This window comes from Leuciscus leuciscus (assembly GCF_965113295.1).
Source record: "Leuciscus leuciscus genome assembly, contig: SUPER_11_unloc_8, whole genome shotgun sequence".
Taxonomy (NCBI): domain Eukaryota; kingdom Metazoa; phylum Chordata; class Actinopteri; order Cypriniformes; family Leuciscidae; genus Leuciscus; species Leuciscus leuciscus.
The window spans coordinates 297,946-312,500 of record NW_028118539.1 but is presented as its reverse complement, the minus strand read 5'-3'; the positions used below and the strand labels follow the sequence as shown (position 1 = coordinate 312,500).

Sequence of the window (14,555 nt, the reverse complement as noted above, 5' to 3'; positions counted from 1 at the left end):
GTTGGTCTATTGAACGCAGCCAATCAGAGGTGTTTCATTTTGTCAGAATCCACTCACCGAGATATAAAGGCCCTGTCCTAAATGGCACACCTCACTTTCAGTCTTGTAGACTTACAATGGCTTCTGCGTGCCCATTAAGTCCATAGGGTGTCCCATTTAGTAGTTTTAGGTTTCAGAAGGGTACTCACGAGCGCCCCTCTGAGGTCGATATGTGCTCTAAATGCGCACTGAAGCGAGCTCCACAGCAGACTTGTTCATGACAGTCAAAGCGGCGTTACGTCAGGAAAGTGCGGACTCAGAGGAAGACCGCGAGTGTTTAGGGTGCCGTTTGTGACAGGGCCAAACTCACAATTGCGTGACATAAATAGCAATTGCAAGAAAAAGTCTGAATTGCGAGTTTATACCTTGCAATTCTGAGGGGAAAAACAGTCAGAATTGTGAGATAAAAAGTCACTGTTTAACATGTTCAAACAAATAATGTAGCAAAATGATCATTCAAATGTTATTTTTCTTAATTGCATTTACACCCACAGTTAAGACACTTGCGATTGCATTTTCATTAAATGTCCCGCAATGAATGAAGCAAAATTCAATGTGCAAATTGAAAATGCATTCCGCCGTCAATCACTGCGTGAAGTTGGCCCCGCCCCCTCCCCCTCCCTCCCTGTCAATGACTGTGAAGTTGGCCCCGCCCCCTCCCTCTCTGTCAATCACTGTGTGAAGTTGGCCCCGCCCCCTCCCTCCCTGTCAATCACTGTGTGAAGGGAGAGAGATTTATTTATCCTTTCGGAAATGTGTTCTACACCATACAGCATCGGTTTCCAACAGGGGGGTCGCGGCCCACAAGGGGGCCTCAGCGAGCTCTGTGGGGGGTCGCGTCATATTTTGAAAAGTTTTGAGCAATTTGCATTAAATAAAAGTCCTTAACTTTTTTTCTGTTCAAAATTTATATAATGAGCGAGTTCATCATGAATCCATTTTGCAGTGTTTTTGTCTTATCCTGAATCACTATGGTACACCTATAATAAGTGATTACATAGGGACTATTTTACCCTGGTTCGGATCGCTGCCGCTGCGGAGTAGCCCAGTACCTGCGTGACTCGTCATAGACGCACACAGAGAGAGAAGTAGTTCCGGCTACAATGTTCTTCCGAAAGACGCATTATTCTGTTAATAAACACAAGTTTATTATCACCCGCTATAGCGCCAAAAGCCTCAAAAATAAAGCCTCACATTGATAAAGCCTCACAAATAACATGCAAGTATTGAGGCCCCAGACAGAAGTCATTTAGTAATAGCCTATATTCATTCTTTTTTTACCTACACACAGGTGTGAAAACTGATATTTTTATTGCATTTAAAATAGGGCAAATTTATAGGCTACTCCTAGGCTTACATTTTTAAATTACAAAGGGCCTACTAATGTTTTTGTTATTGTATTTTCAATATTATAGGCTATTATTTGTGCATAAACATATCTGTTTATAGTAAACATACCGTTTGTTTGAAAACAACATATTTTGTCATCCTTGCTGCAAGCTTACAAGAGCGATAATATCATTAAATGTGAAGGGGGGCCCTAAAATATTTTCTTGGGTAAAAGGGGGTCTCAGACAAAAAAAGGTTGGGAACCCCTGCCATACAGTACGTCTGATACATTTATACATAAGACAACAAGACAGTTGACAAGACAGAATTCCAAACAAAATATACAACAACATTTCCCTCTCCCCAAACACCCCCACCCTACCACACCCACACCCATACACAACATCAGGACAGAAGACTCAAACCCCACTACACATAACTAGGATAATAAAGTGCAGTTGTGCATACTGTAACAGTCAAGCTGGAAAGAAAGTGCATGATGCTATTTAAAGTGCTGTCCTGCAGGTAAGTTCTTATTCATAAGTGTAATGTAGTTGGAATGAATGACTTACTGGCTCGATTAGTTTTGAAAGAGGGTAACCTAATCCTCCTCCCTGATGGCAACACCTCATATGCCTGGTGTAGGGGGTGTGACATCTCTCTATTAATTGCTTGACCTTTCTTCAACACCCTTCTTTCACAGGTAATAGCCATACTGTCTAGTTTTTTCCCTGCAACCTTGCTAGCCAAGTTAACTATCTTGCTCAGTCTGTTTTTATTGGTCACTGACAAAGAGAAATACCAGGCAACACAACAAAAAAGTAGAATGCTCTCCACAAATGAGTGATAAAAAAGTAACATCATATCACTATCCACTCTAAATTGTCTTAGTCTCCGCATAAAATGCAGCCTCTGCAGCCCCTTTTTATAGTATAACTGTTCCATTGCAACTTATTATCTATTATTGTCCCTAAGTACTTGTACTCGGCTACAATCGCAACATCCTCTTCATTTATAACCAAACACTGATGGGGCTGGCTCCCAATTCTGTAATCTATTATTATTTCCTTTGTATTTAGATGAAGATAGCTGGACCTACACCAATCTGCAAATTGATCCACCCAGGCCCTGTAGTTGGTCTCATCACTATTCTGTATTAACCCCACTATTGCTGTATCATCTGCAAATTTTATTGTAAGATGCTCAGGTGTATTACTTCTACACTCATTAGTGTAAAGAGTGAACAATACTGGTGAGATGACACTGCCCTATGGGGATCCTGTATTGGTCATAATCGGGGAGGACACAGCCTCATTTACCCTAACACACTGTGTTCTCTCCGTCAGAAAGGACTCAACCCACCTTATAATGTTAGGATTTACCCCTAACTGCCCCAGCCTCTCCATCATAATGTGGGGCCTGATGGTGTTGAAGGCGGAGGAAAAATCTATAAAGAGAACCCGGACATATCGTTTGGGCTTATCCAGATGGCAATAGATATTATGGAGCATATACAGAAGGGCATCATCTGTGCTCCGCTTGTTTCTATAGGCAAACTGTAAAGGGTCGATATTACATTGCACATCATTTAGAATATGTCTCAGAACAATTCTCTCTAGGCTCTTCACCACGATTGATGTTAGGGCGACTGGACGATAATCATTTAAATCAGCTGGTCTTGCTACCTTAGGTACTGGTACTATGAGCGAGGACCTACAGGCTTTAGGAATGTAATGTGTATCTAATGACTTTTGAAAAAGCTGGCAGAAAATGAGGCTAAGTTGTTCACTACACATTTGCAAAACCCTACCACTTATTTGATCTGGGCCTGGTGCTTTTTTAGAATCAATTTTATTAAAAACTCTACGCACCTCATCCGCTGTAATAGTTGGAGGAGTACCATACTGTAACTGCTGTCTAATGGCATCACGCTCCAGGAGAAAGTCTGATGTTTCGAACCGTGCATAAAAACCATTCAGTTCATTTGCAAATGCTTGATCATCTCCATTTGCATCTATGTGCCTTTTCTTCTCTTCCTTCCCTATCATTGTATACATCCCTTGCCATGCATGTTTCAGGTTATTCCCCCTCATTTTCACCTCAATCTGCCGTTTATATTTCTGTTTACAGTCATTTGTTATCTGTCTAATCTCCTTCTGAATTGCTTTCATTTTAAGCCTGTCTCCCTGCTCAAAAGCTCTCCTTTTCCTGTGCAGTGCAACTTTTAATTCTTTATTTACCCAGGGTTTGTCATTTGGAAATACCCTAAAAGTTTTTTCTGGGATTATACAGTCCACACAGAACCGAATATAGTCAGTCACCACTAAAGTCAACTCTTCCAAATTCTTACTAGTGTGCACGAAAATGTCCCACACAGTACAATCAAAACAGCCTCGAAGGCGTTCAACAGACTCATTAGTCCACTGTTTAACTGTCTTTATCTCCGGTTTGCTGGTCTTGAGCTTTTGTTTATACTGCGGGACAAGCTGGATTGCATTGTGATCCGAGTCTCCGAGGGGTGGTTTTGCATAGCCCTTATAAGCGTCTTTAATATTCCCAAAGCATAGATCGAGTGTTTTATCCCTCCTTGTCGGGCATTCGACGTATTGATAGTAATTGGGCAATACGCTTTTGATTGAGCATCCATTAAAGGGTTAGTTCACCCAAAAATGAAAATTCTGTCAGTAATTACTCACCCTCATGTTGTTCCAACCGCGTAAGACCTTCGTTCATCTTCGGAACACAAATTAAGATATTTTTGATGAAATCTGAGAGCTGATCACTTCTCGGTAGGCTGCTAGGTGGCCCAAACTTGCTGGCCCAGAAAAGTTATTAAAGAGATCGTTAATATAGTCCAAGTGACTACAGTGGCTCAATATATCAAGCGACGAGAATACTTTTTGTGTGCAAAAACAAACAAAAATAACGACTTTATTCCACTATTCATTTCCTTCTCTCTGGGCCACTAGTTGGTTCGCGTAGTGTTTTTGCGCTGCACGTCTGTGTTACACGTCACCACGTAGGCTCACTATTGGCCGACGCTGGTCATGTGTGTGACGCGCAGCGCAAAAACACTACGCGAACCAACTAGTCCAATAGTGAGCCTACGTGGTGACGTGTAACACAGACGCGCTGCGCAAAAACACTTACGAGGCCCAGAGAAAAGGAAATGAATAGTGGAATAAAGTCGTTATTTTTGTTTGTTTTTGCGCACAAAAAGTATTCTCGTCGCTTGATATATTGAGCCACTGTAGTCACGTGGACTATATTAACGATCTCTTTAATAACTTTTCTGGGCCAGCAAGTTTGGGCCACCTAGCAGCCTACGGAGAAGTTATCAGCTCTCAGATTTCATCAAAAATATCTTAATTTGTGTTCCGAAGATGAACGAAGGTCTTACACGGTTGGAACAACATGAGGGTGAGTAATTACTAACAGAATTTTCATTTTTGGGTGAACTAACCCTTTAAAGTCTCCGAGCACAAACTTCGGTGCATCAGGTGCCATGTTTTCTAGTTTAGCCATTGTGTCGTATATCCTATTTGCCGCGACCTTAGTATTAGCGCGGGGATGAATATATACCACAGTGACAAACACCTGACCAAATTCCCTAGGTAGATAGTAAGGTCTTACCGACAGCGACAATAGCTCAATATCCTCCGAGCAATGGGAGTCTCTTACTGTGTAGTTTTTACACCATCGCTCATTTATATAAACACACACCCCCCCTCCCATTCTTTTGCCGGTTACCTGTGCATCACGGTCCAGTCTAATCGGGTCGCTAAACCCTGTGATCCTGAGTGTTGAGTTATCAGTCGTGTCTTTAAGCCATGTTTCCGTGAAGCACAACAGACAACTTTCCCGATACTCTGAGAGGTTCCTCACAGCGTTCCGTAGCTCCGTAAGTTGCTTCACCAAGGAGCGGTTGTTAGCCAGGATGACCGTAGGTAGAGGTGGCTTGCTCCCCCGTGCGCGAACTCTACGCCGTACGCCTCCTCGCCGGCCTCTTTTCCTCGGTGATGTGGATGTCCGTGTACACTCATCTGGCAGATCGACTGGAAAGTTTCCGCTATGCAGATCCCTTAGTTGCCAGAGTTGATCCCGGGTATAATGTAAAATCCCATATGTTGTGGCGGCGGCCGATGCATAGCTTCCCCGACTCAGTGAAAGGACTGTTAACAGCAACAGGTGAATCGCCAGGACGATAGACAAAAACTGCGTAACAAAACGCATCTTGACTTTGTTGGCTCGCTTCTGACTTAACAACCAAACTTTCAAAGCGTGTAATTCGAGGTTTATGTGATGAAAAACGCTTACATATAACCCATAAAACAAACAAACATTTCAGACGTGCTGTAGGCACTCGTCGCCACAGTGCAGCGCCGGAAGTGAAGTTGGCCCCGCCCCATCTAACCGTTCTAACCTGTGTAGTAGTAGTACTGATAAATAGTAATAAGTAATTATTGATGAATAATTATTTACATAAATGTGATGCTTAAGTTATCCTAGTTTCTCTCTACAAAATAGTACATTTTACAACATTTTAAATCACATGATTTTAAACCTAAATTTGATGGATTAATAGCATGTGGTCACCGCAAGTATTATATATTTTTTTTATACGTGTATACAGAACATTTTAAAATTAAGCCATTTTATTTTATTCAGGTCATATTTGCTGTTGAGTGGAAGCAAAAATTAGTCAAGTAATTGTCTCTGTAATGTTAATCCTAAAGCTACAATAAAATATGGTCTGTAAACAACTTAACATACCAGTACACATTCAAGGGAAAATGCAAAAATAATAACAGCATCAAGAAAAGAAATCTTGTCAGATGTCCAAAAAAAAGAAAGAAAAAAAATGGTTTAAGATATTTTGTCTGGTAAGAGTTCCTTCGTTAATGGCAAATTTTTCCACAGTGATCTGTACATAAGGTTCCTCTTAATTTGCTGTTCAGTGTCTGCAGGACATGTACGCACATAAAAATGTAACCCCACTGAATTTAAGTTTAAAATACAAACTGATCACATCACTGATGAACTCTCTTCTAGTGCGCATGCATATATGACGTCACCAAACACACCACCGCGCATGCGCGTAACAGCGTCCAGTACGTGTTGGATCTGATCCAGCTACGTCATCGTGCTACAGGCTGCAGAGAGGACTTCTTGAGAGTAGTCGAGTGCAGGCGGGGAGGAGCTGCAAATGGACACGTGAAGTCGGACACTTTCTGGTTCCCGTAGTGACCGCTCACGTGGTGTTTGCATACTTTACCACAGCTGAAGTGAAATAAATTCAATATTTGCCAAATAATACACAGATGTTTCAGAGACATTTTCATTCAATACTTTATGTACTGCTTCATACAGCGTCTGTTTGAACAAGAATAAAGTTCAACATAAACTTCTATCAATGAAGTGGAGTCTACGTTTTTTAATCAGTTTTAATTTGATAAACATGACACAATATAACATCGCAACTACATGAAAAGAGTGTTTACTGTTATAAAAAACTGATTTGTGAGCTTTAGAGGAACTAAAGGTTTTCGAATAAACACGAAACACACGTGATCGTTGTCATGCGGTGAATCCGGCCAATCGTGGAACAGCTGTGTCGTTATCAGAGCTCGTGCAGCCGCTCTTGAGAAGCTGCGCTGGCTGAGTTCTCCGGCTACTCTCGAATCGCTCTCGCGGCACTTTGATGGCATACGTCACAGTCACATGGCGTCGGCACTTTATCAAGTCGGACAAAATTTCTAACCGGCATGCACTGCTTCAAGTCAGCCGCCGATCGGTCTGCGCAGACCTGCATGAAGTCGAACAAGCCTTGTGTGAAGTTGGCCCCGCCCCCTCCCCCCCTGTCAATCACTGCGTGAAGTTGGCCCGGCCCCCTCCCACCCTGTCAATCACTGTGTGAAGTTGGCCCCCCCGGTGACGTCATCATCTATAAGTCCTCCTGGGAAGTCGTGTTTACGACGGCAGTGCGTTCAAGTCACTTTCGTCAGAATAAGATGGCGGTGTACTTTCTCTTAATTAATTACATATAAATACAGCAAGATTCTTAAACTAGTTCTAGAAAATGAAGAACAAAGAAATGTGCATCAGGTGTACTTTGTTTTTTTATATTTTTCATTAATTTATGAAGCCACTGCAAACTTAAAATATGTTAAAATATGTATTCAATTTACATATTAAAACTAGTGTATGAAATGGCAAATGTAAATAATATAATTGAATTTTAATTTTAATTTTGCACCAAACGTTGCACAAATGTAATGGAAAACGTAAATTTAAATACAGAAATGCATTGCCATTTTACATATTACATTTCAAATTGAATATTGCTACCCATATGCTTCCATAGAACGCAAAACAATGATGATGATGCATAATAACGCCAGCGTTGTGGATACACTTACCCAAAACCCTCCATAACTTTTCCATTAATTTCACATTTTATTTGTATAGCGCTTTTCACAATACATATTGTTTCAAAGCAGTTTTACAGAAAATGCAACTCTACATTACAATTTAGAGTGATCTGTTATCAGAGGTAACTGTGTGCAAGTTATGTATTTCAGAAATTTACATATACAAATCACACAGTTAACTAATAATGTATTAATTTTATTTACTTTATAACTGGCACTTATTTGGAAAAAAATTGTTGAATGGCAAATAAATAAATGACGGACTTTTATTATGTAAGCTTTATTTTACACCTCAACCGACAAGGGAATTTATAGTCATATTTATAGTGTTAATATTAATTTGCGAGTCCACAAACTCATTCTCTTAAATGGCTTGGGTCTGCAGAGCATTCACAGCGTACAGTATACGGACTGAATGCCCCTGACCTGAAGCTTTTATATCAAGACCATTTTCATGTTTATCATTTATTTCTATTATTTGCGTTGCCTTATAACTTCATGCTTACAGTTTAACACATAAGTGTTTATTACCACAACAGTAAATAAGTGTCTTTAGAAATGTTATAATATATATTATAATGAAAAAGACTAATAAAATTGTCTCTTCATATTAAATGGATAACAATATATGTCTGGACACTTGAAAAATGTGTAATAATGGGGCCTATAAAACTTAAACATTTAATGATTTATAAGCATTTCACATATTTCTACACTAATTATACAAAACTATTCTGCCAGTGCACCATACTGTACAAATGAACTAGATCAATGTTCATTCTTGTCTGAAACTTTGGAGGAGACAAATATGAAACCACCAGTATGAAGGGCCGTATAGGAAACAATTATTGAAAAGCCTCAACACTAGTGAAACAAAAAACATTGATCAACCTTGGTGAAATTCATTCATACGCATTACTGAACTAAGAAGAGATTTCGGTAGTTGATGATGGCTAATTTCCCTTGAAAAGGAAGTTGTGTGTCCGCACTTCTGTTTAATTTGGCGCGTCTCACAAATAGGGCTGGGCATCGTTCAGAATTTTTCGATCCGGTGCCAATTTCGATACCTCAGTTTCGATACCGATTCCTAACGATACTTTTTTCGATACCATATGTTTTAAAATTAATTTCAACATCAACAAAAATACATTAAACACAAAGCTTTTATTTTCCACCTTAATTGTGAATCAAAACAGTTATCAAAATAAAATAAAAAATCTGGTAAAACTACTCACTTAGCATGTCCACAAAACGTATATTTTTCTCTCCGTTTTGGCCTTCCGTCCACACGGAGACGGCGTTTTTATTAATGAAAATGAAGCTTTTTTGAAAACGCACTCCATAGTGGATACATTTGAAAACGCGGCAATACATGAGAGCAGTTGCGTTACGGTGACTGCGTGCGACCTGGACCGCATCAGTGAATGGTGAGATATTTTACTAAATAAAATTATCCTGTCAGACGAATTGCGCGATAACTTCATTATTTATTTTTCCATCTGAATCATATCAGTGATCTTTGGTGGGGATTAACACATGCGCAGTAAGGTGAATTAAGCGTTTTCAGGCGTTTCTCAAAAGTTTCTCATCCACACTGAAACGTCCGAAAACGCCTGAAAACGCTAGTGTGGAGGGAGAGCGTTTATAAACGAAAACGCCGTTTTCAAATGTATCCGGATTAATGTAGACATAGCCTAACATTAATAAAATGACTGCCTGTCAGTCAGTCATCAGGGGAGAGAAAACACCATTGTGGCTGCTTGTTTAGTAAGAGGAAGTGTAACGTCAACAGCACCGCGACCGCTTTCTGCTCGCCATTAAATTAATATCATATCGCAGCAAACGCTGTCTGCGTGAAGTTTTAAAAAACTGTTACCACACTTGAGACCAACCGTGACTCTCTGTGACTTCAGCAAAACTGCAAACAGTTTAATCCGTCCGCACCTCTCCGTGTGTGTGTGGGTCGGAGCTCCGCTCTTTGTCAATATGCAGAGAGGACAGATAAGCTTGCGCTTACGCGCTCAGATGGAACCGAAATTTGGCACCGAAAGATAAAGAATTTTTCGATACTCATAGAATTGGAGTATTTTTTTCGATACCATAAAAGTATCGAAGTTCGGTACCCAGCCCTACTCACAAACTCTTTTAAGCAATGTCTGTTAGTTGTAACGAGTTGTATGGGAAGCCAAACACACCAATAGTGGGACGAAACGGAGCGGTGTTACAGAGCTCGTGCCGTGCTGACATCATCGGTGCGGCTCAATGGACCGAGCTGTGTGACCGACTCGACATCGCAGGGAGGACGTGTTTGCTAGCGAAACCGAATGGACAGAGCAAACTAATCTCACCAGCGCGACGCTGACCATGTTACTTTATTCATTACTGCTCCGCAGAAGTTCAGGTGTTTTCCCTGCATATATGATAATGAAGATCAGCATGAAGTTATTACATTTCTTTTGCTTATTATCTTTCATATTAGTACATTAGTAGTGTTTGAAAAGCTACTTTGAATTTATTTATTTTTGTAGCCACGGAAAGAGCCGTTCAAAGCAGAAACTTCAACGATTAAGGACTGTGCAGTGCCGGGGGAACTATAGGATCAGATTATTGTTATTAAATTATTAAATAAAGAAATTAAAATGATTGAACATAATGAATATAATGAAATACTCACTAAATTGAAAGGATATATTTTAAAAAGAATGTAAAAATGAACACTAATACCAGATCATGAGATTAGACATTTGTGTACACCTGTGATTTCTGTGCTGAGATTTAGTGTTTACAGAACATTTTACAAGCTAATTTTAGTCCTAAAATTCTTACTGAGGACAAAGACATGTGTGACAATCAGAGAGACAATCTTACCTCAGTGTCTCCAGTTTACAGTGAGGATCCTCAAGTCCAGCAGAGAGCAGATGAACTGAATCTCCTAGTTTATTCCCCCACAGATCCAGATCTCTCAGGTGTGAGGGGTTTGATCTCAGAGCTGAAGCCAGAGCAGAACAACCTTCATCTGTGACTCCACAACCACTCAACCTGTAGAGAACAATGACACACTCTTCACTCTCTCAGTTCAGATCAACACGTACAAGCCACAATTCTACACAGACTATTAAATATGTCTAAATTTCAATTGGAGATTTATCAGTCATAAAAAAAAGAATAAAGAAATTCAAAAAGCTTTCAACACATGTTCTTCATAAATCCAACAGTTCTAAATGAGCTCAAACACAACTACACCTCTTCTCCGTGACAGACTCATCGTGAAGATGAAAGCACACAAGAGTATGGTAGGTTAACTACTGACTATAAGTAACTTTGTAACTACATGCCAACTTATTCTAACCCTAACCCTACCAGTCTACTAATAAATCTATTAACACTCCAATGGGAGTTAGTAGACATGTGCAACTGTACTGATAGTCAACAGAATGTGTTCAAGGGACCATTAAAATAAAGTGAAACCAATATGGTCTAACCTAAATTGATAATTATGACAACACTGTTGCTGACAGTGAACATACCATGAGGTTTTACTGGATATGCAGTGATTGTTTCTGTCTTCCTAATGCTACCTTCTGCCTCTCTGTTTTGCTCTTGCACACAATCTACTTCATGCCTTCTGTCCTCTGATTGATAGTTTATCCTTTTTTTTTATCAAATAAAGTATTTTTTGCTGAGAAATGATTTATTAATGATTCATGATTTTTATAAATTAATGTAAGAAACATTTACTGGACTGAAGCAACTGGGTTTATTGATTATTCACCATTTGTTAATGTTAAAAATTTAATTATTTTGACATTTTTTCATGTTAATATAAATGTCAAATATGACACAACAGGCTTTTGGGGAACATTTTCCATCTCTTAATTATTATTGATTTGCTTTGAATTGCATATATGTGTCAGGCAGTGTTGGGAAAGTTCACTTTCTACATGAACTAGTTCAAAGTTCAGTTAACACATTTTTAAATGAACTAGTTCAGTTCATAGTTCAAACTTCAAAATTTTGAACTAAAGTTCACAGTTCCAAAAAATGAACTAGTTCAGTTCTTTTTTTCCATATGTTGCTGCAAACTATTATTTTTCAAAATTATTGCCACAGCCCATATAAAACCACAGACAGCAATTATGTTATCAGTTTTAACACTGAAACTATGCGTCAGATTTCATCTTCATATCCAATTTTAAAATCCTTATCCAACCAGGGTTTACATAGCATTGAGGGTAGGGTTGCCAACTAAACAAATGCGGGACAATCGTGCATGGTTCTTTACAGGAAAATGAGGGACACTCAAAATATTTGTAGGCTATAGGCTAGGCCAACATAACACAGTAGGCCTATATGTCATTTCAGGTTCGTATGCGTTTAAAAGGTTTTCAGACAACACATTTGTTTTGATTAAAGTCATATTACACACAAACCATAGTTCAAAATAATAGCATTTATCTGAAATAGAAAGCTTTTGTAATTATACACTACTTTTAAAGAAATTAATAGCCTACTTTTATTCAGCAAGTACATTTATAATGTTACGTTTTTTTTATTTCGGATAAATTTACTTTGAATCTTTTATTCATCAAAGAATCCTGATTTTTTTTCTTTCTTTTTTTTTACATTAATAATAATCAGAAATGTTTCTTGGTCAGCAAATCACATCACTATATTATTCCCTCAGGACGATTTGATGCTTTCTTGCGTGGCTGGATGTATGTTGGACTCACAATAATCACGCTGTTTGAATTCGTTAAAACTGATTTGCCGAAATCAAAACCCAGTCGGACAGTGAAAGGGATTTGCCGTTAGCGCGAGTCCGGATCGAAGCGACCAGACAGCGGAGGATTCTGTGTGCAAATCAAACAATGATTTGTCCCAAAATAATAATTAATTCTCAATTTAGAGTTTGTTATTCGTATGGTCTGATCTCTGGGTCTGATGCGCGTGAGTGTGGACTGTGATTGGATGATGACCGGTGTCGTGATCAAGTCATAGCTGTCAACCCTCCCGTTTTTTCCGGGTTTCTCACGTATTTTAGCTCTTTTCCCGCTGTCTTCCCGTTTTAGTATTTTCCCGTAAAATATCCGGTATTTTTACGCTCTGATTGTGTTAACTCAGAACACGCAACTATCTGTCGCCCTGTCCCAAATGGAACCCTAAGCACTCGTGGTCTTCCTCTGACGCCCGTTTCACACATACTCCGTTTGCAGTGCGTGTGCGATGCGTATTTTTTCCCGCACCCATGTTACAGTAACAGTTAGAGCTTTCACACTGCACACGGATGCAGTCCGTCGATCCGTTCCAGTTGTGGTGCGTATACAGCAGTGCAGAGATCGTTTCCATACCGAGTCTATTTTTTGCTGTGCTGTAAAGTGACAACGCATGGTTCGTGTTTAAAATGCACACAGATTGACATTAAAATGTAATAGTTTCACCATAAATGCGTTTAATTAAATAAAATGTAGGCTAGTAATCTTACCATTCATGCATGTAATTAAATAGTACCATTTTTCACAGTCATCTTTTTATTTTAAGACGAGGTAAATCAAGGAAAACTACAATTTACTTCAACAAGGTAACATAACGACACTCGTCTCATTCGTGGATGTGGAAAAACAAGTTAGTTGTGACATGCAAGACTTTATGTATAACGATTTAGAAAAGGTATGAAATCTGCTGTTTTGGTAAATTAAGTTTTAATTTAAAATGTATGCAATTTTAATATAAGTAGCTACATGGTTCTGCTTGAGCAACTTATATAATCTATATAGAAGTAATGCATTGAATAATACGTTGTGTTACGACCTCTCATAAAAATATCAACTCTGTGTGTGTGTGTGTGTGTGTGTGTGTGTGTGAGAGAGAGAGAAAGAGACAGTGTGTGTGTGAGAAAGAGACTCTGTGTGTGTGTGTTAGGGGTGGCACGGTACATGAAAAAACATCCGAACCGTTCGGTTCGCTTGTCTCGGTTCGGTGCGTGTGTGCGTCGCGCGGTTCGCACGGTTCGACGCATGCGCAATGTAGCCTTGTGCCCGTGCTACTGCTAATACAATGCTAAATCATAAATCAGACAAATGTAGAATAACATTACAATGTCCAGCAATCGATTTAAATAGTACACTGGGTTTACTTAGACATTTAATGAGATCAACTCCACTAGGCTATATGTTGTTTTTTTCACGTGAATAAATAGGCTACATAGATCGACTGTTCCACGTACCGGTATGTACTTTAATGGTCCAGTGGCAGAACTTGCCAAGCGTGTCAAAGGTTCTGAGTTCTAATCTGCACTCGTATATATTTTTCTTTTTCATCAAAACCGATTATGTTTATCAGCGGTTGTATATCAAGCAGGGACAGATTTGTATGAATTTTGTTTTGTGATTTCATCGGAACGAATAGAGTAGCCTAGAGTCTCCTCAACGGACTGAAGCGCGCGTCTGAGTGAAGAATGTGCGGCCGCTGCGGTGTGTGCGCGAGCCACGAGAACACTGTATCAGCGCCACTGATCGCAACGGCAACGAGCACTTTGATCACTTGATTAAAAAAAACACATTTCAGCGCTAGATTGCTTCTTATTTAACAAACGAACGAAACGAATACTTTGCTAGTTAACTGGAAATGTTTTATTTATTTGTATTGGTACATCCGTGCTGGGACATAATATCAACCCTGGCAAAAAGTGGTGACAAATAACTGTCCGACACAGCCCACGGGAAATGAGAAGCTGCGTTTTGCAAACACACCCCATTT

At 39.4% G+C, this 14,555-nt stretch overlaps 1 protein-coding gene across 1 annotated transcript in view; it reads right to left on the bottom strand.

Annotated features, from left to right (window-relative positions):
* The window catches only part of LOC309510281 (NACHT, LRR and PYD domains-containing protein 3-like), a 359,584-nt gene that overhangs the window by 78,744 nt on the left and 266,285 nt on the right, over positions 1–14,555 (bottom strand). The window contains exon 11 of the mRNA XM_082191284.1: positions 10,668–10,838. Within this exon, the coding sequence (XP_082047410.1) occupies positions 10,668–10,838 (171 nt within the window). The remainder of the gene's footprint in view (positions 1–10,667; positions 10,839–14,555) is intronic.